This window comes from Octopus bimaculoides, chromosome 10 (genome assembly GCF_046866305.1).
Source record: "Octopus bimaculoides isolate indiv1 chromosome 10, ASM4686630v1, whole genome shotgun sequence".
NCBI classification, from domain to species: domain Eukaryota; kingdom Metazoa; phylum Mollusca; class Cephalopoda; order Octopoda; family Octopodidae; genus Octopus; species Octopus bimaculoides.
Window position 1 is genome coordinate 94,116,411 of NC_142937.1, and position 24,585 is coordinate 94,140,995.

Sequence of the window (24,585 nt, forward strand, 5' to 3'; positions counted from 1 at the left end):
AACTATACAGCATTGCAAGCTTCCAAATTGTGTTCATATCTTGACAGCATTCTGCAAACCGGTCAGCTGTGACAAGCAGTGTTTAGAAGGATGGGTTCAAAGCACAGCCATCTCATTCAATATGGAATCGTAAAAGTTGGCAGGTCAGCTTATTAGATGTATACTAGTGATATACCAAAATTACAATAATCTAAGACAGTTATATCTGCCTCTCCTAAAAAAAAATTCTCAAACCATCTGGAATGCGCTGTGTGTGTGTGTATGTATGTATATATATATATAAATAAAAGTGAATAGTTGAAAGAAAGTAACGCTAGAAATTACATGTATTTAATAGCATTTTGACTCAGTTTCACTTAAAGTTTCGAGAGTGCATGGGATATGTCCACCTCATATGTTCAGAACAATTGATAAGGTGGACATGTCCTATATGCCCTCGAACTTTACGAACTTTAAATAATGTGGAGTTAAGTCAAAGTGTTTTATATATATATATATATATATAGAGAGAGAGAGAGAGAGAGAGAGAGTGTGTGTGTGTGTGTGTGTGTGTGTGTGTGTGTGTGTGTGTGTGTGTGACTGGATGAATGAAACCAACTCTATTAAACTTAATTTTCCATCTCAAAGACTTGATATATTTAACAATGTTAGCAATTCAGATTTATTTTGAATCATACAAAAACAATTTCTTTGGGAAATGTTAAAACAGTGAAATATATATATATATATAAAAAGGGGAAAGAAGATGAGGAGGGGTTAGAGTCAATGTAAGAAAAAAAAAACTGTTATCCACAGTGAAGTACAAAAGAAAACACTAGTTTAAACAGTATAACAAAATTAGAGTTGAGATTTTATCATACAACGAGTTTGTGGTTTTTAATAATTTTGTTGGATTTCAAAAATTAAAAAGAATATTTAAAATGGTGTGTAGATACACACTAGGAGACAAATTTGTCAAAATACTAAATCACAGTTTTATTCCTTTCTTCAAAGACTCTGGTATGAATTTGTCTTTTCAAAGACCTTATTTATAAAACTTCTATTATAAAGCTTCTTTTTTATTTTATTTTTTATTACCAAATATCCTACTACAAGCAGAGAAATGGCCCTTTTTTTTTTTCTTTCAACCACATGGCATATAAAACAGTAGAGCAAGGTCAGCTCTCTCTTGTAAAGATCTTGATATTGTGAGCTCTAGCATTCAATATCTTCATGATTTAAGTAAATTTAATAGTCTGAAATATTTTACCTTCAACTTTCTTTTACTCAGCAGAAAACTTAAGGTAAAAATATTTTTAAAAAATGTGTATTCAGAAAAATTTAATTATTATTTTGTTTTTGTTTTTTTTCCGTTTTTTTTTTTTGTTAAAAAGTCATAAAACATTTCATGGTATGAGTGTCAAAGTCGGTTTGTAATGTAAAGTACTGTTTATATATATATATGTGTGAAATATCCACCCAATAAATGTTATTCATTAATTAACCAATTAAATTAATAAAGGAGTTAGATCTTCATAATCGGCTGTAACTGTGTGTTCAAGCTACTGAGTAGAAGCTAATAAAAATCAGCAAATTTGAAAAATTCAGAAATAAAACCATATTCTAGATTGTTAAAAAAGTTACAGGATTATAAATTTCTCAACTCTGAATCATTGACAAAACAGAAAATGTCGATAATTTATTGAGTGCTCATTTAGCTGAGTTAGAGAAGAAAACCATAAAATAAAAGATCTGTCAGGAGCAGCATAGTATTATATTTGTAACTTAATGGGAAAAGATGTGGCATTGCAGAAGACAAGAAAACTAAAATACACATCTAATTAAATTAATTAGATATTACTTATATAATTAAATTGATTAGATAACTTAGAGTAATTTTCATTTCTATCCCCATGAAAAACCACAACTTCATCTTTCTGAACTGAGCAATACGTTGACACATAAAGAATGAAGGATTAAATGGTCATTAAAACAATGATAATACAAATTGGAATTCTACAATTAAATATTATCTTCACTTAAATTTCAGCTTTGTCTCTGCAAATAGGGATCGACACAATCAACAACATTGTTGGGTAGAAGCTTAAAGTGAACAACAGATGATGGGTGGCGGCAGTTGTATCATGAACAGAATTAGAACAGATAAAAGTGCAGCTAAGAACATACATTGTTGTTTTGCTATTAATCTTAAGTAATAATGTTCACTAATATTACTAATTAATCAATATGAATCTTAACTTTAATACTCATTCAATCATTATCAACATGGATCATTAAAGAATTGAACCTAACGATTATTAATCTCAAAATCACTTTGTTACAGTCTAATATCTCTCTTTCTATCTATTTATATATATATATATATATATATGATGTCATATGATATGTTAGCTGGAATAGGGAAACCATCCAAATTTGAAATTAGTTAAATGTTCTCAGACTCCCATAAATGTGAAAAGGTTTGTTTATAATCATAGTAAAATGGTGTATTTCACGGTTTCAAGACACACCAATCATCAGTCTTTCACTTTCATCATATTTCAGCTTCTATTCTTTATATCACACATACATAACATGCAAGAACGAAAAGAAAATCATTTTGTTTTTGAACATTGTTTGCTAACAACTAACAAATACTTCTCTCTTCCTGTCTTGAAAGAGTCTATGAACAGATTATTCCATATATATTTTAATCCCGCCTCCACCATATCTATATTGTCTGTGGCATCTGCTGTGATGGTTCACTGTTCTAAGGAAATTGTATTAAAACAAATGCACCAAGTGAATAATATGGAAGTTCCTTTTACTGTATCTAATTTATCAAATGAAATATCACAAACAGAATGTAACAATTAAAATAACAGATAATTATTAAAACTATATATATATATGTAGGTCATTCTTAAATTTCATTAAACTGTCTACAATCATAGCTGCTAAATGAATTAGATTCTAAGATGTTCCCCATTAAAATAATGTAAAAACATGTTAGGACGATTGTTTCTCTTTTCTGTCTCAAACTGGTTCTTATGAAGTTTATCATTTCAATAGATAATTCATTCATAACTTGTTTCATGGGATCATTCCTTGTCGTAAACATTGAATTGCACCATAAGCTACCTTGCTGTATTGGACATTCATTTCTCTCAGCTCATTTTTGCGTAAATTATGCAAATTACCAAGGCTATAAACATGTTCTATTCTTTTTGTGTATAAATACCTTTGGCTGCTGGAGATAAAGTCTGGCAATTCTCATATTGATGACAGCTACTGAGACAGAAACATGCATCCATCTTCAGACAATAAGCCTCTTCTTCTTTAATGGTCTGTCGACTTTGGAGGAATCTTGAGTTTTGAGATTATCTCCCCCTCCCCATTTGGAACTAGTCTTAATTGCCATTTGGTAATTATAATGCATACTCGAGAGGCAGACGTAATTTTCATAAATCAAGAATTTATCTTATTTGACATGCTTGTATTTATTTATGTTATATATACATCTAAATTAGGATAAAATTTTCAAAAAGCTTTTATCATTCCTATGCCAAATATGCTGAGAAATAGACTTTAAATTATCAATAACCACATATAATTCATCACTAAAAGAATTCTTTATGAATTAGCTCAGAAATCCAACCGATTCCGTAATAATGGAATTTAAAAAAAATTTCTGTCAGCTTGCTTCAAGACGCATACTTTTAGTGATGAATTATATGTGGTTATTGACAATTAAAAGTCTATTTCTTGCCATATTTGGCATAGGAATTTTTTTCTTTTGCCCTTATTTATAAGATATCATCATCATCATCGTTTAACGTCCGCTTTCCATGCTAGCATGGGTTGGACGATTTGACTGAGGACTGGTGAAACTGGATGGCAACACCAGGCTCCAATCTAATTTGGCAGAGTTTCTACAGCTGGATGCCCTTCCTAACGCCAACCACTCAGAGAGTGTAGTGGGTGCTTTTACGTGTCACCCGCACGAAAACGGCCACGCTCGAAATGGTGTCTTTTATGTGCCACCCGCATAAGCCAGTCCAGGGGCACTGGCAACGATCTCACTCGAAAATCCTACGGGAGCCAGTCAGGCGGTACTGGCAACGGCCAATATATATATATAGGTAGATGGAGTTTATCTTGTAGAGATAAAATTAGCTCAAAATTTCAAAAATAGTAACGAAAAAAATTGATTTAAGTGCCTAATTTGAGAGAGAGTGGGGCATGTTAGTGTATATTATATAGTGTTAGATACTTGGTTCATATCCCAGCAATGGACCTGTTGCTCTTTTCTGTCTCAAACTGGTTCTTATATTGGTCTAATATACTTCTTCACTGCTGTTACCATGGACTCATAAAGCTAATCAATGATAAGGCTTGACTGATTTCAGTTTGAGCATCAATAAATATCCAAGTTCAGCCAGAAATAATTTACGAATTCTTAGCAATGGAAACAAATATTTCTTTTTTATACAAAACATACGTAAATTATTGAGATGGTGCACATGGTGATTTCATTTTGCTTGAAAGAATTATAGAATCCATTGAGACATATTCATTCTTTGTTCTATATACTTACTCATATATAGCAAGTCTCTACTTCTTCAATTGCTACAGCAGTCCATTGTGTCCAAATGCCTCCTGAACATTGTTGTGAGACCATGATGTTAATGAAACAACAGTTATTAAACATACACATAGGTTTTTCTATGGAAATGTGATTCTTACATATTGAATAATAATAATAATAATACTGATGTGATACAAGAATTATTTAAACAAGTGTAGGAATGAACATAGAGACATCACTGATGTTGTTATCTGTCGTTCTTTCTAGTACATATATATGTGTGTGTGTTGCTGATTATGTCTTTGTTAGTACAATTGGGAAAACATTATCCATAACTGAATTTTTCAGAACATGTAATTAGACACAAATGAAAAGATGTGTGCGTATGTATGTATGTATATATGTGGACATATATTCACACATACATTCAGACACACAAATGGAAATATATATGTATGTTTTTGAAAAACAAAGATAAAAATGTTCATTTGTAGTAGAAATAATAAAGCCCAAAGTTTTAAAAAGAATGTGTGGATTATTGGATATTATACAATGATGTCATATCACAGACATCTAAAGAGAAACATTTTTCTCTTTATATTATAAAAAAAGTTTTCCCTGTCTTTTTAATAGAGGGGAGGGGGTTCTTGTTATTGTTTAATTTTTGTTGTTTTTAATTTTACTTTATAGTTTATACACAGGTTCTAATAAGTAAAATACTGTGAAATGTTAGTATTTTTCAAAACTTTCAGTCTTTTCTCTGTTTTCATTGAGTAGGCAATTAATTCCTTGGGATGAAATGATGTCAACACGGATTTGACAAAGTATTAAGATAAAACGAAGAAGGAGTGGAGGAGAGGGGCAGAAATCTTGATTAAAAAGGGTGGGGGGGGTGTTTGCCAGCCTTATCGTTTTTTCTTCCTGTCTTTCTTTTCTTTGATTTTCTCCGTCTCCGATTGGTATTTCTTGTAGAGAGTGTAGCCCACATACACTACTAGTGCGGGAATGGTAAAAAACTGCAGCAGTTGAAAGAAACGTTTCTCAACTTCTGGGGTCTTTGGTTTAGATTTGATCACTTTTACTAACAAAGTTTCAAAGCTCAGAGTGGCATCCGCTGGAATTGGAAGATAAAAATAAATTCTTGATTAATCAATTCAAATAAAATTTAGTGACTGGAAAAGAAAAAAAAAAGTTTCAAAACCATATTTAAAATGTAAATGCAGTCGATACATAAATCTGTAGAAATAAAAGTTCCAGCGTTCCTTATGCGGTTATTATCAGATTCTTAAAAGGCTTCCTTTCCATAACTCCTACTACTGGAATAAAGCCCCCACTTACCCCCAATACTCAACCTCCCATCATTAACGTACTGTCAACTATATTCGCCAAAGAGAGCAGGGTTTTTCTCCAGAACAACATGTTATCAGTTGTCATGGAACCACTTGTCTTTCTTGTGAGATTCATCATCTTGAGATTAGTCTTTCATCTCTTTGTCCCATGTCTTCCACACATGCCATCTACTTTGATCACTCAGCACCATTTTATGAAGTTGTCATCAGCCATACACATCATATGACCCTATCAACACAGTCTTCTTCTGTCTTCCTTTTCTGTCATTTTATCTCTTAGGTCATTCACACACACCCACAATTAGGTCACCAAAGTAGCAAAAACTATTGACTACTTGTAGGGAGCCTCTTCTGAGCAATTGAAAGAATCTAGTTTCAGGACATATTCCTTGCTTAATCCTCCTGCACATATGAAGGCTGCCTTTGTTGTTAGCCCATCTCTGATGGCCAATACATCTCTTGCTCAGCCATTGTTTATATTGAGCACACTGTACAGAATTTCTACTTACTCTCTACTTACATACTGAGCACAGCCATTTCTATGTTGGCACTACACTCCAATTATTTACATTCGATGGATATTTGTCCTCATCTTGTTTGTTGTTAACACAACGTTTCGACTGATATACCCTCCATCAGGTGTCTTGGGGAAATTTCGAACCTGGGTTCTCATTCCTGAGGTATTTTTCGATATTATTATTATTATTCAGGTCACTGCCTGGAATCGAACTAACCCCAAGATTCCAAGTTCGATTCCAGGCAGTGATCTGAATAATAATAATAATAACAACATCGAAAAATACCTTAGGAATGAGAACCCAGGTTCGAAGTTTCCCCAGGACACCTGATGAAGGCTGGAGGGTATATCAGCCGAAATGTTGTGTTAACAACAAACAAGATGAGGACAAATATCTGTTAAATGTAAATAATGTGCATAATTCCTCATCTCTTAAAATATAGAACAGTGAACTCCAAGGCTAGCTCCTACCTTTTCCAATCCCCTAAATCTTTTTTTTTCTCTAAAGGAATCTTTCCTACTCTACGGAAACACACCAAGGTGGAGACACAGCAGACTTGATAAACATATGCTAACAAGAAAAAAAGAGGATAACTGATGCTGAAACCAAGAATATATTTTATATATATAAGCTGAAACTCACGTGGTATAACTGGAGGTCGGCCAGACTTGCCATAAGCTAAATGTGGTGGTATTACTAATTTTCTTTTTTCTCTGTAAATAATAAAAATCTTTAATTTTATTTGTCTGAAAATATATTTAATTTCAGTTTGTGTGTTATTAACCCTTTTGTTACCATCTATCTGTTGGAATACTCTGCCATTTGTTGTAATCAATTTTGAAAATTATGAAGAATATAGTTATATAATTTTATCATTATTAAGTTGGTGGTTAGAACTTAAATTAAGCATGAAATGTTAATGGAACATTTTAAATTTAGTTCACTTTAAAACAAAAATTTGTATAATAGAACTAAAAATGGTCTTGGAAAGGTTGGAACCAAAAGGGTTAAACTAAAATTAATTGCAAAATGATAGAGTCAATATTGCAATTTAACACACATATGTCTTTCTTTAAATGATTAAGTTCCAAGGAAAAAAAAATAACAAATTCTACCCCAAACAACAAATACAAAAACGAACTGACCAGTTCCTCAGGATCCTGGTCAGTTTTGCAAAAACACAGTACAATGTTTTTTGTAACTGGCTTTTTAAGAAACTTACAAGCAATCTGATGGGTATCTTGCCAATACTAAAACAATAATAATAATGATTAGTCTTTCGAATTTTGGTAGAAAGTCAGAAGTTTTGAAGTGGGGATGGGGTAAATCAATTAAATCAACCCCAGTACTTTATTTTATTGACTCAGAGGGTGAAAAAGAACGCTGATCCTGGTAGGATTTGAACCCAGAACCAGAAGAAATACTAAGCATTTTTCTTTTTAGTGATGCACTAACAATTCAACCAGCTTGCCACCTTAATAATAATAATTCCTTCAACTCGAGGTACAAGGCTTGAACTTTTAATAGGAGAGGCTAGTTCATTACATCAACCCCAGTACATAACTGGTACTTGTTTTATTGACCCCGAAAGGATGAAAGGCAAAGTCGACCTCAGCAGAATTTGAACTCAGAACATAGACGGATGAAATACCACAGAGCATTTTGTCCAGCATGCTAACAATTCTGCAGGCTCACCGTCTTAATAATAATAATAATAATAATTCTTTCTAATTTAGACACTCCTTGACTTTCCAGGCTCTGGACCAATATCCTGCCTGAACTAACTCTCTTCTAGAGCCTGTATGAGACACACACAAGGATATAAGCCATTTGATCATCATCTTTTAACATCTCTGTTCTATGGTGGTATGAGTTGAACAGTTTGATAGGATCCAACAGATCTGAGGACAAATATCCGTCAAATGTAAATAATTCTTCATCTCTTAAAATATAGAACTGAACCAGCATGGAGCTGAAAAAAAAGCAAGAGTTGAAATGTCAGGGTGAATGTTCAAGGTGTGAGGTGAATGGGAGTGGGCGGAGTCAGAAGAACAAGGTGTGTGGATGGATGGATGTTGAAAGAATGTAGAGGAAGATGATTATCTTCAATAACTTCAACTGTCTGTTTTATCACAATTGGAAAGATTCATTTCAACATGGCAAAAATAACAAATATAAATGTTAGTTTTTTTCTCACTATTCAAAGATGTTGTATTTCTTCATATGTTAAGTAGAGTGAGTTAAGTGCCTTGGATAGAGACACAATGGAATTATAATCATATGAACCAGAAATATAAGCCATCATCATCATCATCAACCAAGACAAACCAAAATTGGTACCCCAACAAACACTCTCTCACAGCTCTGGGATCAATCAATCAATCAGCAACCCAATCAATTAAACAATGCATAGAGAAAAATAAATTGATTGGTAGAGAAGTGTTCAGCAATTGAATGAAATAAATAAATAAATAAAGTAATAGAATAATTTGGTGAAGCAGTCAGGGAGACTCCATTATTATTTGATTTTTTTTTCTTTTAACGCTGTCTTCAATAAGAAGAGCTTAAAATTGATCAGGGGAAAAATTCATTTTAAGAAGCACAAATATTTTACAGTTGGTTGATTCTTCTGAGTAGAAATCAGTCAATAAAAATTATTTCACTTTATGAAATTTGGCCAAATCTTCTCAGTTACTGTCATGGATAAAATTGGGATTGGTGTTATGATAATGAAGACATTGCAACAGAATGTTGTCTGCTTTATGGTATGCAGCTATCTAGTCTGCATCCTGTTATGTAGACAATATTAGACTTGTCCATGTAATGTGTGTGCGTATGTATATATATATATATATATATATATATATATATATATATACATGGAACAAAAACACAATAGAGGGCATTAAAACATTCAGACAGATAGATGATACAAAGGTGGACAAGAGAAACAACAATTAGAAGGACAGCCAAAAAAAGACGGGTCGTTCTTGGCTTTATTTCCTCAGTCAAGTGCCAGACGTCACGACCATTTCTGGCAGTTACACTTGAGATGGTTCGATCTGGTTGCCCCCAAAAAAGTCTAAGCTAAGAGCATTAGACCCCTTTGTAAGAAAGCTAGCGAATGTGTACAGCAACAAAGACAAAAGACGGAGAACATGATACACAATTACGAATACAGACAACAATATAACAACAGGTGTCTTTCGAGTGAGAACGAATAAAATTGAGCTGGTGTGTATGAAGTGAAAGCCTAAAGGCAAGAACATAGGAGATGGACATAAGAAGTGTTGGCAGTCAGGCCAAGAAATGTTATTAATTTAATGTTATTAAACAACTACATTATAAAATACTTACCCAACACACATTCCTTTTACTCCTTGTTCCCAACCTGAAAAGAAAAAGAAAATTGTTGAGAGCCTGTCAAATTCAGATTGTTACACACAGAGGGCGTACATAAGTGCAACGATATCCCCAATGTATAAGTGGGGTAATCTACCAGAGGACCTTAATATCTCCACCGTACAGTGAGACTAATCTACCAGAATATCCAAGTATCTTTGTTGTACAGTGGGATAGTCTACTAAATGACCCTTGTTTCTCCACTGTACTGTGGGGTAATCTACCAAAAGACTTTAGCATTTCCAGTGGGGTAATCAATTAGAAGACCCTAGTATCTGCAATGTGGTTAGGATGTTTATGCTCATGATCATGAGATTGTGGTTTCAATTCCCACACTGGCTGTGCATTATGTTCTGGAGCAAAGTCATTTCACATTGCTCCAGATCCAAGATAAATTCCCAACTGGTAGACTAGTTGTTGTTTAGCCAAAGGTAAAGCCTGATTAAACAGAACTATCTATGTGAATTGCTGTATGATCGAGAAGTTCACTTTGCAACCATATGATGGTTCTGGGTTCAATCCCACTGCATGGTGCCTTGGGCAAATATCATCTCTTGTAGCTTCAGGTTGACCTTATGAGTGAAATTTGGTCAACAAACTGTACAGAAGCCTCCAACAATTATTGTTGTTATCTACAAAGCTCAAGTGAGGCCTACAATGGCGTTTACTCCCTTATCTAAGATGGTATTGCTGCTGCACACACAGACATCATAGACTGCATTCAGAAAAGCCCCCTATTACCTACTCACCCCACCGACCACCCTGGTATTTTATGGCTATCTTGGACTACACTATAATACAATGTCCAGTGGCAGGAATATTCAGCAGTCAGATTGCTACACCCAATGTCATGATTTGCTAGAATATTACCCATGTGATAAAAAAAATCTAACCAATCACGACTTCACATGGAATAGACTCCAGCAATGATTTCATCTTCTGGCTTCTTTCTGAGCCTGTCATTATAAACTCAGCATGCTTAACGAGAAACACAGCAGAGACAAGATGGCAGACGGATGGTGAACAGCTGTTGATGCAAGCTGATGGCAGCTAAACAATGACGAATGTCAACAGCAACACTGGCACCAACCACTTTGTCGTTACATTCACACCAAAATCAATAATTCAAACTCTCTCAATGTTTTGTTGTTCGTAATAACAACAGTATTTACTTTTTGTTAAAAATAAAAATAAAAATGTTGTTTATCACAAATCTCACAGATTCAGTGTTCTTCTTCATACAGTCCTTATTGTTTTCTTTAAGGTGCCACAAGGAGATTTTACTGCTATTTCTAGCAAGTCAAATAACCATATAGAGGGTTCCTTCCTCATTGGCTCATAATCATTTAAATTCCGAAGGGACTTAATTTACTTTTGTAAGGGATTTAATTCTTTTTACTAGGGAATTAATTTTATGGGGTATTTATTATCCCAGTGAATCAATATATTTTACTCAGGACTTAATTTATTTTACAAAGAAGTTAAGTAGTTTCACCAAGGAATTTCATACAAAACCATATTTTGTGGCATGGAAGATGAAATTTTGCTGCAAAACAAAATCTTGAAAATTACCATGCAACTTCCATGATGTCAGTTGAGAAGTTACTGCTGTGGTTTTCTTGAGTCTAACTGATTTCAGTTAGACCCAAGAAAACCAAGGTGTCATTCCATAACTTAGCAATTACAATTATTTTCTATGCTGTAAAACATCTTATTTAACTAATATTGTTGATATAATTACAATTACTCAGTAAATAAAAGAATAATCACAAGACAGTTAAAGCAAAGAGTATTGTGTTGTGTACTACAATAATATTACTCAGCAGCAGATCACAAGGGAGGTGGCCATTGTCTGGTGATCTCATTCAATACCAGACATGATTACTCTGTTGGTTTGCCTGATAATATTATCTAATAACAAGCATTTAGTCTATGCTTCCTGGACACTGCCCACTCGTGTGAACAAGTCTATCACCATTGCCAGGCTTGACAGAGTTTCTACAACCAGATGCTCTTCCTATTGCCAACCCTCACCGGTGTCCAAACAAGGTAATATTTCCTATGAAAGACTGGAAATGAACATCATTTGCATCATGATGCTTGTTTACAACCATTACATGATGTCAACACATGGCTACATTCATGACGCAGTCACAAACACACACACACACACACACACATAATGGTAAGTATAAAAGTTTTTCTTCTAAGAATTATATTTTCAAAATCAGAGAACATATTTCATGATGCAGTATCTACCATTCTGTAAACTATGGTAAAAAAAAATTAATATAATTAAAGAATAATAAAAAAAAAATGAAATATTACCAGGAATAACCATTGATTCTCCTAATATGAATTCTACAGGGTTCTTATTCTGTTTTATTGAACTGTCAAATATTTCGCCGTTCTCCAGGTATCCCTAAAAGATAAAGTTAAACAGATGTATAACAACAGCAATAACAACTTGTGATAAAGAGAAAAGAAAGGAGATGATGGGGCTCAATATTCAGTCATAATTTTTAAAGAACAACCTCAAAAAATCTTATGTCATAATAATAATAATAATGGTTCAATGGACAAACAGACTTAATGTCTTAAAATACGGATCTAGTCTAATCAGTTGTTGTGTAGTCCCAGGTGAGTCCTGATCCAACAGACCTATAATTAAAGATAGTTTTCATTACAGTAAAAAAAAAAAATCATGGTTTAATCAGAATATGAAGATGCCACAAGCGAGAGGTGTTGACTATCTCCAACAACTGAATAAAGACGTCTCCACTTAATTATGTATTTCTTTTTCATCATCATCATCATTTAACATTTCTTTCACCATGCTGGCATGGGTTGGATGATTCAACAAGAACAGATGACTGAGCAGGCTCTACCAGGTTCTATGTCTGCTTTGGAATGGCTTCTACTGCTTGATGCCCTTCCTAATCCCAACCAATTAATAGAGTGTCCTGGATGCTTTTTATGTGGCACCAGCACTGGTAGTGTCACCAAGTACTTGCAGGATGAGATCTCTCAACTGGAGAAATAAGAAACTATGATGGAGGGAGAGAAGCAGGTGTCTTGCTGAAGAGGTGAACACATGGCTTGCTCACCTGGAAAGTGGGAGAAAATAGAGACATGAGCTCCAGGTCTAACAAGAAAAATGAGACAGGTAGGAAGTGAACTGAGTGAAAATAGTGTGGAAGATGATTAGAGATTGGGAATGAGTTGGACAGAGAAGATGTCAGTTCAGTGTAGCAGGAAGCAGAGAAAACAGAAGGCATGACAACCTCAGTTCTGCTGAGATGGATGGATCTTCTCGCTTGATATTTCATTACCAAATTTCTGGTGAAATGTGCTGCCTTTGTTTTAATAAATTTTGAAACTAATAAAGAATTTAATAAAATAACTTTGTCGTTAATTATCTGGTGTTTGGAATATGATATAACATGAAATTTTGATGGAAAAATTTTATTTAGATTAGTTTAAAACAGAAAGGTTGTTTCACAAAATCAGGGTGGTCTTGGGTAGGTTGGTATCGAAAGAAGCAAGCAAGAAAATATTTAGAATTCAAGAAATCTGTACTTACTGTGTAATGTACAAACACCTGGTCTCCATTTTCAGCCACCTCTTCACATGTTTCTGGTTTGTACTACAAGAGACAAGATATATTTGTCATTATAAAAGATTAATGATAGATAGTTAGAACAAACTGATAGATTGAGGATGAAATCCTAAAAGTTAAATGGTTCATTAGAAGAGAAACACACATGCATGCTATTGTGGGAATAAAAAGAGAAATGAGCACTTGCAAATTTCATTCAATGCTGATGTGATGGAGCTGACTGAGTCTCAGAATGAAAGTTCTGATGTGTCTGGCTGCTCTGCTTTTCACACTGCTGTCTGGCTGTGTTTCAACATCAAAGACATAGACTAGTGAGACTTCCTCATGCAAAACTACAATCAATCCTGAACATAAATGAGATTACCATTCCACAAACAACAAAGCATTGACAAAAGCAAAATGTCTAAGAATCCAAACTATCATTGATAAACACCAACTCTGATGACAAGGGTATTTAAAAAGAATCCCAGACACAAGAATACCCAAATTAATTACACTATGTACTCTGAACTTACAGAAGATCATTGCCAAATGGTGTAGCAAAGAAATACTTTTGTGACTATTAAGATCATTCTCTTGTTTAACATCCAATCTGACCACTGGGAAAACAAAGCTGAAGACTCTAAGAACAGGAGGCAAGTATGCAGAGAGGAGCCATTGGTGTCAGCCATATTTGGCATCAACAAGCCAAAGCATAAAGAATTAGAAGAAAAGAAAGAGCTTGATAATAACTTCAGGGACAAGGACCATCTTGGTAAATGGAGTGTTGATTCTGTACCCAACAATTTCTGAAACACTGGAAGGTACAGTCATAGAAAATGGAAATATCAACAAGACTGAAGAAACTTTAGAAATATCTTTGACACTGAAGAAACACCAAGACAGTATATATGGCTCATATATTTATATAGTATCATTATTGATGTGCTAACATAGGCTGTCTTTTACTAAGAGCCATAGCTTGATCTCTCTGATTATATCTTTCAATTCATTACTTTTTGCAATGACTCGTAGGTTTGCTTTGGCAATGTTGAAGATATTCTGGTGACGTGGGTTGTGTGTCACAATAAATGGTATGACTTGTTCCTGTTTTCCTCTTCTTTGGGTTGTCCTCAGTTGTTGTATGTCCTCATACAAATTCACTGCAGTTATTGTTGAGAAAATTTTCTCTTATGGTAAAAAGGTATGAAAACCAAACATATATTGACAAAGTACCTGATTTGATAGACCTCCCAGATGAGGTCCCACCTCTCAGTGATAGTAGAGGGTAGAAAGCCAGATGTCACTTAAAGGCTTTCTGCCCTCAAAAAAAGACAAACTGCCCACTGCTGGAAGCACTAAGGACTCCAACATTCACACCCAAATGGAAACAACGAAAGAGTTTACTCATGGCTCCCATGGAAGAGCAAACTTCCTCTGAATGTCCTGCTCCCCAAACCAACAACAGCAATAACATGGAGAAAGAAGAGTAGGCCAAAACTGGGATTACAATCACAAAAGGAGGCAGGCAAAAGACAGGGAGGGTACATATCCCTATTCCAAGAACACAGCAAAAACAAACACAGAAACCACAACTGCAACATCATCAACAAGAAAACAGAGAAACAATCAATAATGAAACTGCGTAAACAACAAAATATTTCAAACTGTATGCAAAATACATCCATCAACTTCATTGTTGTGAACAAAAACAGTGAAGTTGATGGATTATGTGTCTCAAAATAAAAACAAAATTGAGACAGAGAGAAAGGAATTTGAGGATGAAATCCTCAAAACCTCAAAGGAGAAACTATTGATAAGAATGTCCACAGACATTTAAAAATCAATTCAGGAAAAATTCTCAGCTAGTTGAAATTTTTAAGAAAACAATAGACAAAAGGTTTTTAAAAGGACCTTTTAGAAAATATTCACCAGTAGAGAAGTCCAGAACATCCAGGTTTCTTGAGAATCAAGGTGAGTGACCTTTTTTTTTTTTTTATTCAAACTAGCATAACTATGCTAAGAGTGAGGTGTGTGAATGTGCATAGCCTGGGGTCAGCTTGGAAGCAAGATCATTTGCTCAACAATCTCAGGTCACTTGATTTAGATGCAGCCACAATTAGTGAAACAAGAATTTCCCAAAAGCATGCTCTAGCATCCATTCTCGGAGACTTTGAGATATTCTCATTTTGTGGTCTGTTGGAAATGGGTAGCAGTGTAGCGGTGCTATTTCAGAAATCTTTAGATCTCAAAGTATGGCAAACTTCTTGGACCTAGATGATAAAGTGGTGGTCCTGGCAGTGAATGACAGTGAAGGTGGCACCTTTAGACTAGTGGCCATTTATGCCCCTAAAGGAGCTGGAAGCCTAGATTTCTTCAGGCATTTAGAAACATTTCTGGAAATATCTCGCGCTTTAGCACTAGTGGGAAACTGGAATAGTATTTTGGACACACAGGATTGTGTAGGTCTAGTATACAACAGAAAGGTGTGTAAAAGCCTCAAAAACCTGCTCAGAAACTTTCAACTGTCTGACAGGTGTCGACTGGATTGCCCTAATGTGCCAGTGTAGTCATAGAACAAACACAATGGATCATTCAGATAGAGCAACCAGAATGGGTCATATTAGATAGAAGTCAGCAGATAGGGACAGCATAGGTTGTCCACAATTCAAAGTTGGCAGTTACACAGACCACAAATTCATGATCTGCTAAAAGACTAAACTATTTTTTTTTTTACATACTTCTTTTTACTCAATATAAACCAGATTTCTTTTTTATGTATTGACTTCTCTTGTCCTTTTATTGTCCTCAACAAAATGACCAATATAAGAAGTCATTATTGTTGTTATTATTCTCTTCAAAGCTGACATCAGGATAATCAATAAGAAATATTGGAACACAGATATATGAAACATATGTTGTGTGTGTGTGTGTGTGTGTGTGTGTGAACGGATAGATGGATAGACAGACAGACAGATCTGTTAATACTATCTCATTGATTTCCATTCATATCCTACAAAGTGTATAGACTTCTTTGTTTTATTTTTTTTTAAATCCCTTAAGAATAAACAACTTTCTTGGATGATAAATGTTATTTTACAGTTTACATTAGTTTAACGCTATAAAACAAAAGCCAGTCACCTGCCAACTCCACAGGTAATAAACGAGTTCATATATCATTACATTTCCTAGGTCAACACACTTTAAATCAATCAAACTATTATTTGTTGTCAAATAACTGTTATCATTAGCTTAATGTTTGAAGTAAGTTTAAAACAAGTCTCAGTACTTGGACACTGAATAATGGGAACAACCGTGAACGAATTGGTGCAGCTTTGGAGACGACTGTTTTGACATTGGGTTTTAGCAACATGGACAGTGTGAGAAAAATAAGTATACTCAATAATTTTATGCCAGACACAATGACAGGTGTACTACACATATATATATATCGCTTTTTATTATAGAATTTACATGGCATTGTTCCATTACTATGTCTTTCAAAGATAGTAATACTTGAGGACTGCTGTTCCTTGCAAGAATACTTCCATCTTCTGTTACTTCTTTCAGTAATTGGACAGCAGCCATGCTGGAGCACCACTTTACTCTTATTTTTCTTGAGTCTGATAGTTATTCTATCAGTCTCTTTTGCCGGAAAACAAACTGATGCTGGTTGAGGGGGACAAACACACGCACACACATATATATATACATATATACACCACAGGCTTCCACCACAGTTTCCATCAACCAAATTCACTCACAAGACATTGGTTGACCCAGGACTATAGCAGAAGACACTCACTCAAAGTGACATGTACAGGGACTGAACCCAAAAGCCATGTGATTACAAAGTGAGCTTCTTAACTACTCAGCCAACCTGTGCAGTTTAGATATCCATCCTTAAAGCACAAGCAAGCACTGAGAAGATATTTCGTGATTACGAGCCATAGAGTCCTGTTTGAGGAAACCTGAGAGACAGCAGTATCAGTCGATTACATCAGCTTCAGTACTTAACAGGTACTTTATCAACCCCTGAATAATAAAAGGGGAAACTGACCTCAGCAGAATTTGTAGTTAGAGAGCAAAGGGCAGAAATGAAATACCACTCTAACAATTCAATCAACTGCTCATAGTTAGTCAATAGAAACAGAAGAAAAAAATGAAGTAGCAACGTACAACAAAACAGACATCACATCGTAATTTTATATTATGCTCATTTACGCTTTTAATTCTAAAGTCTACAAAAATATTTGATTTAATAAGCAACAATTTTACAAAACCAAAAAAAAAACGTGCGCATAAGGGTTTTGAACTATGTATCTATAAGTCATTCAACAAGCAAAAGCTATCCAGGTTCAAGTCATATAAATGGCTCTATTGCTCTTTTTTCTGTCTCAAATTGAGGCTTTTAATGTCTAGTAAGATTTACATTAAACTATTAGCAATTAATTTATTAACTTCTAAAAAATCTTTAATATGAGAAACATAGATGCGTCAGTTTCGAAAAAAAAACGAAATACATAAAAGGTTTTTTTCCCGAAAAAGAAATAAAGAGTAAGATATGATACTATGGCAGAGTGAATGTAGAGAACTATATGCAAAAATATATATATATATATATGAGTCACTATCAGAACTAGAGGAGAAGTTTCAGGTGTGGAAGCAAGGTCTAGAATTGAAGGGCCTTAGAGTCAACCTAGCTAAAACCAAAATCCTAATAAGTAGGAAGGTAGATAAAACACAAACCCCTTCAGGTAGATGGCCCTGCTCAGTATGTAGAAAAGGAGTAGGTAGTAACTCTATAAGATGTACCCGGTGCAAGCTATGGACACATAAGAGGTGCAGCAACATCAAAGGCAGGTTAACTAGCAAGTTAGTTTTTGTTTGTGGCAGATGTTCAGGTGCAATAAAGACTGCAAACAAACAGGAAACAACTTCTATCTCATTCCAGGGTGAAAAACTAGAGGTAGTCGATAGCTTCCGCTATCTGGGCGACCAAGTTAGTAGTGGGGGTGGGTGCGCTGAAAGTGTAGCTGCTAGAATAAGAATAGCCTGGGCAAAGTTTAGAGAGCTCTTACCCCTGCTGGCGACAAAGGGACTCTCACTCAGAGTAAAAGGCAGACTGTATGACGCATGCGTACGAACAACCATGCTACATGGCAGTGAAACATGGGCTGTAACTGCTGAGGACATACGTAAGCTCGCAAGGAATGAAGCCAGTATGCTCCGTTGGATGTGTAATGTCAATGTGAATACCCGTCAGAGTGTAAGTATCTTGAGAGAAAAGCTGAAAATTAGAAGCATCAGTTGTGGCGTGCAAGAGAGACGATTGCGCTGGTATGGATGAGGATAGCTGCGTGAAAAAGTGCCACACCCTAACAGTTGAGGGAACCCGTGGAAGAGGTAGGCCCAGGAAGACCTGGGCTGAGGTGGTGAGGCAAGACCTTCGTACATTGGGCCTCACCGAGGCGATGACTACTGACCGAGACCTTTGGAAATGTGCTGTGCGTGAGAAGACCCGGCAAGCCAAGTAAGATCGTTGCCAGTGCCCCTGGACTGGCTTGTGCGGGTGGCACATAAAAGACACCATTTCGAGCGTGGCCGTTTTCGTGCGGGTGACACGTAAAAGCACCCACTACACTCTCTGAGTGGTTGGCGTTAGGAAGGGCATCCAGCTGTAGAAACTCTGTCAAATCAGACTGGAGCCTGGTGTTGCCATCCGGTTTCACCAGTCCTCAGTCAAATCGTCCAACCCATGCTAGCATGGAAAGCGGACGTTAAACGATGATGATGATGATGATGATATATATATATATACATACAGTAGTACGTTGGTTTATGGACGCCTCTGATCATGAATATATTGTGCTTTATATATATCTATATCAGAGTATATATATATATATATATATAAAGCACGATTTATTCGTGATCAGAGGCGTTCATAAACCGATGTACTACTGCATATGTATGTGTGTGTGTGTATATATATATATATATATATATATATATATATATATATATATAGAAAACAAAGTTATTTTATTCTGCATGGGTAGAAATATAGGAAAAATAGAAGTTGAAAATGCACTGAGAATAGTTAAAATATTTTCTATTATTATTATTATATTCAAAGATTTAACCGGTTTTACAGTTTACAGTTTGCTTCTGACTAATGTTTGAAGCTTGCCCGACATTTATAGGGAGTTCATGGCTCAAAATAGTATATGTTTTGAACAGGGTTTGATTGGTAGAGGATAATCACATGACTGGTCTTAGAAATTTTTGTAGGTTTCCTGCTACGTCTGGATTAGTGTCAAGTGACAGTGTTTAGTGTAGTAAGTTATGTCTGACATGGCTGACTGAACAAATCTAGTGGTAGTACTAAACAAGAGGAATCTTTGACCAAGTTTCATAAACAGATTGACAAATAGTTGTATAAATGTGGGTCTTTAAATGCCAAACACAAACTGTATAAGTTTAAGGAATGGAGTGTTGGTACATTCCATTCCAGTTGCTTGATTGTTCCTGTTTGCCAACATTTAGATAAAGACTTTGAAAAATCCACATGCATATAATAGCACACTGTTCCCATTGGCATTTCCATTCCAAGTAGGAAAAAAAAAACAAAGTCATTTCCAGGTGGATGTAAGATCCAACACTAGGTTGCACAAGTGAGATAAAACAGAACTGTAGATGTAGAGTGTCTGTATTGCAGACTTATCTAACCCACACCAGTTTCAAAACAAAAAGATGATGATGATGATGATGATGGTGGTGGTGATGGTAGTGGTTGGTAGAGGCAGTTGTGAGTGAATGTTAATATGAGATAAAATTCATTTTCTCAATGATCATCTGAGTTTTAAGTGTTTAACATTTACAGTGAGAATCTACTTGAAACACCCTTCAGACTGTTAACCCTCCCAATGAAGTTGACAGCTTAACAATTACAAATCAGAAACGTTTTATTATTGAAGAACAATGTGCAACTGAGAGAAAACACAGACACTTACTTATGTTTGTGTATAATGGCGCAAGGTAGCACACTTGTGGTTGTCAGTCAAAGTTTAAACCACATGAATGCATGCTGCCCTTTATCTACAGTAATTATAGATACTTAACTCTGAACAGCTCAAAGTTATAAATACTACCAGGAGGAGGTACTGTTTATATCATCATCATTGTCATCATTGTCATCATTGTCATCATTGTCATCGTCCATTTTCCGTGCTGGCATGGGCTGGATAGTCTGACAGGATCTGGCAAGTTTCAAGGCTGCACCAAGCACTGTTGTCAGCTTTGGCACAGTTCTTATGGCTATAGATACCTTTCCCAATACCAGCCACTTTACAGTGCGTACTGGGCACTTTCTTTATGCCACCAGCCCTAGTAAGGTTACTGAGTAAGTTCCAAGACAGAAAAAGAATAGAAAAGGAGAAAGCATCCCCTAAGATGAAGTGTGGGGAGCAGCTATTTGAGAACGAGAGGGGGCTTTATACCAGGAGCTGAGAGGCTAAAGTCTGATAGAAGAACAAGAACAGGCATTTTGTTATAGAGGAGATAATATAGCTACCTCACATTATATAAGTAGTAGCTGGAAAGAAGATAAAGATGGCAATGATTGAGCTCTACAAAATATCTTTCACCTTATTAGTGTTTGTGAAAACTGGAAGCAGTTCCTACACACCAAGATATATTCCTGAAACATCTGTGGATACAAAGAAAATGAAACTAGAAAACTTCTAAGAGAGTCAACAGAGATTCATTCAGTCATTTTATGTTCATTCTTCCATGTTTGCATAGGCTGGCCAAATATATTTTATTGAGGCATTAATTTACAGTCAGATTTCGTTTCCTGGCACCAAAACCTTACCTGAATCTCAGGTCTGGGACCATTTATTCCACACAGCCTCAAAACCACTGCACTTTTGTGCAACTGATTCAAAATGTAAAGAAACCGCATGCACGCACATGACCACCACCATCATCATTATCATCATCATTGTCCAATGTTGAACTGCTCAACAGGATCCAGTGAGCCAGAATACTGCATCAAACTCCACTGTTTACTTTGGCATGGTTTCCACATCTGGATGCTCTTCCTAACACTAACCATTTTACATATGTGTAGGTATATATATGTAAATACACACACACACACAACAGGTATTTTTCAGTTTCCATCTACCAAATCCACTCACAAGGCTTCAGTCAGCCTAGGGCTACAATACAAGACACTTCTTGCTCAAGGTGCAGTGAGACTGAACCTGAAACCACATGGATGGTTAAAAAGAGAACTTCTCAACCACACAGCAGCCAAGCCTGTATTAATAAAACCCTCAGAGAATGGTTTTAATGGAGCTGAGATGTTGCCAAAAATGTTCATCAAGTATTGAGGAAAAAAAAATCAATTTTATAAAAATATCTGCTCATTTATTTTTACTTTATATTGCAAAATGGGAACAATAGTATCATTACTTTCCAATGGGTCAATCACATGAGTGCCGAGAATCAGTGACTATTTTGTCTCTGACCAAATGCTGCTGATGTACAGAAGTAGTCTGGACAGAGCAAACTACAATTGTCCAGACTGTTACACTGCACCACATATAATTAACAATAATCCACCTCAAACTATCCCTGGTTCTAGGATATGATTTTCTGGATTGAAAACGAGCTTAAATAGAAACCTTCCAGCACTTCATCCCACATCTTCCTGGGTCTACCCCTTCCATACATTCTCTCCATTATTAGAACTCAGCACTTCTTGATGCAACAGTCTTCATCATACACATTACATGACAACTTACAAGCGCAGTCTTCTCTCTTGCACACTACACTAGATGCCTGCTGTACCCAGTTTTGCACTCAAATCACTTACACCCAGTCATATATGCACACTGGGCATACACTGAGCATACTGGCTTCATTTCTCTCAAATCTTCATATGTCCTCAGTAGTTACAATCCATGCTTCACAGCTTATGTTACTAAATTTGTCTTTACTTTTCAAAATTAACTGAAACAAAGTTTATTTTACCATAAATTTGGTAACAAAGTAGTTAATCTAATGCCTCAGTATGTCTGTAATTACAACATTACTAATCTGGCAGAGTTCATTGTTTTATTTGACCATCTTTACTGATTCTTCTTGCTCTGGATGAACAGTGTCAGTGATAGAACCATGTTAAACATGAAATTTGGTTATAAAAACAGAAGTGATTGGAATACTTCTTTTCAAAGGTCATAGGTGCAAGGATGGCTGTGTGGTTAAGAAGTTTGCTTCCCAACTCTGTAGTTTCAGGTTCAGTCCCACTGTACAGTACCTTGAACAAGTGATTTCAATAATAACCTTGGCCTGACCTTAGTCTTGTAAGAGGAGTTGATAGACGGAAACTGTATGCCTGTGTGTGTGTGAGTATGTTTGTGTCTTAGTTGTAAATGAATGTCACCAAAAAAGAGTCCTTTGCTTTCAATCTTCTGTGAAGGTATGCCTGACCATGGGAGAAATATTTACCTTGCTGGGAAACGAGTGAGGGCTGAGGACAGGAAAGGCATCCCAGCCACAGAAAATCTGCCTCTATGAATTCTGACCCATATCAGCATGGGAAAGTGGATGCTATGAAGATGATGATAAGATTACAACAATGGAGTATTGTATTAATCAGGATCAGAAGGGTATTGAAACTGAACATTAAATTAATTCACAAATAAGTTGGCTAAATTAATGAAAGTTCTCTGATGGATGAAATCTACAATGAAGAAATCTTTCACAACTTAAAGTAAATATTTGGAATGATGCCAAAAGATATTAGATTATGGAACTGTGTGCAGTGCCAAATTTCAGCAAAAGCCTTGTTAATATGATGGCAAACTACTTTCTAAGATGTTTTATCAATTATGCATTGATAACGTCTTTTCTCAAACAATCAGTCTTTTGTTTTATTTGTGAACTCATGAGAGATGTCAGATATGGTCATTAAAGTTCTTTGCCAACTTCTTTAAGATATACAGAAATTCCAATTAATGTTAAGAGTAGCATCACGCCAATGTTGGAGAATAGTGGGTTAACAGAAAACAACATCATCTTCTAGAATATCATTTAAGTGTAATAGAAACGTAATTAGTGTAGCATGGTGTTGTGGTTTAACCCCGAGTGGATCTTGACTGAGTAGATCTATGATCCAAACTGTTACGAATGTGACCATCCTGATCTTGTTCAAACAAATAATCTAAGACTATATTGTTCAATGCATACTTCTTTTTTTTTATGAACATAAAATATGAGTTGAAGACGGGAATTTGGCTGCTATTTTTAGCAAGTTAATCTCAACTGCATAGAAGTAAAAATAAAACATACACACTTGTGTATAACATTATATTTATATACATATATATATATATATATATATATATATATACACACACACACACACACACACAGACATACATATTTGTACATACGTATGTATATATATATATGTGCATATATACTTACTTATATACATGCATATTTACATACATATAAATATATATATAAAGTGAGAGGAGGAGGGAGGGAGAGAGAAAAGAGGGAGGGAGAGAGAAAGGAGGGAAGGGAGAGAAAGGAGGGAAGGGGAAGAGAAAGGAGGAGTAAAAAATTGCACCGAATGTCAACGAAGGTACACATTGTAAAAACACACAAGTGTATACATGAATGTGGGGGGGCATTTAGTGGGTATCACATTTATTGAGGGTATTCGCCACGTATATGAGTACGTAAGTGGACGTGGGTGGGTATATATATGTGTGTGTGTGTGTGATTATTATTGTATGTATGAGTATGAGCACTTGCTTGCACTGGCATAAGTAGATTTATGCATTTATATGCCTCTGCGAGGTCTGATCATTAAGTGCCCGGACTGTTGCCATAGTAACGAAGCTAAAGCACGCAGAGTGAAGCCACTTGGCAAAGATTGAACTTGAACTCTGCAGTGCATGTGCACTAAGTTTTAACATTCTATCTCACTTCTGCTGTTTACAGCAGTGCTTGGAAGGAAGGTGTGTAGCGTGTGATCATTGCATTGACCATGACAGAGAAAGTTGTCATGGCGATACCTACTCAGAGGCCTATTCAAAGCTGCAGAGAGTGTATGGAGACAAGTGTATG

General features: G+C 35.5%; 1 protein-coding gene across 3 annotated transcripts in view; it reads right to left on the minus strand.

Moving 5' to 3' along the window:
- Nucleotides 1-633: 633 nt before the first annotated feature.
- The window catches only part of LOC106876571 (uncharacterized), a 28,809-nt gene continuing 4,857 nt past the window's right edge, over nucleotides 634-24,585 (minus strand). The window contains exons 1-6 of one of the 3 annotated variants that reach the window (XM_052971377.2): nucleotides 18,184-18,372; nucleotides 13,420-13,482; nucleotides 12,165-12,258; nucleotides 9,792-9,825; nucleotides 7,077-7,147; nucleotides 634-5,681 (exon numbers count right to left, since the gene is read on the minus strand). In XM_052971377.2, the coding sequence (XP_052827337.1) occupies nucleotides 5,473-5,681; nucleotides 7,077-7,147; nucleotides 9,792-9,825; nucleotides 12,165-12,258; nucleotides 13,420-13,482; nucleotides 18,184-18,288 (576 nt within the window). In that variant the 5' untranslated portion in view covers nucleotides 18,289-18,372 and the 3' untranslated portion in view covers nucleotides 634-5,472. Of the gene's footprint in view, nucleotides 5,682-7,076; nucleotides 7,148-7,691; nucleotides 8,407-9,791; nucleotides 9,826-12,164; nucleotides 12,259-13,419; nucleotides 13,483-18,183; nucleotides 18,373-24,585 lie in introns of those variants that run through there. The other 2 variants (XM_014925170.3, XM_089359026.1) reach the window with 2 other exon arrangements.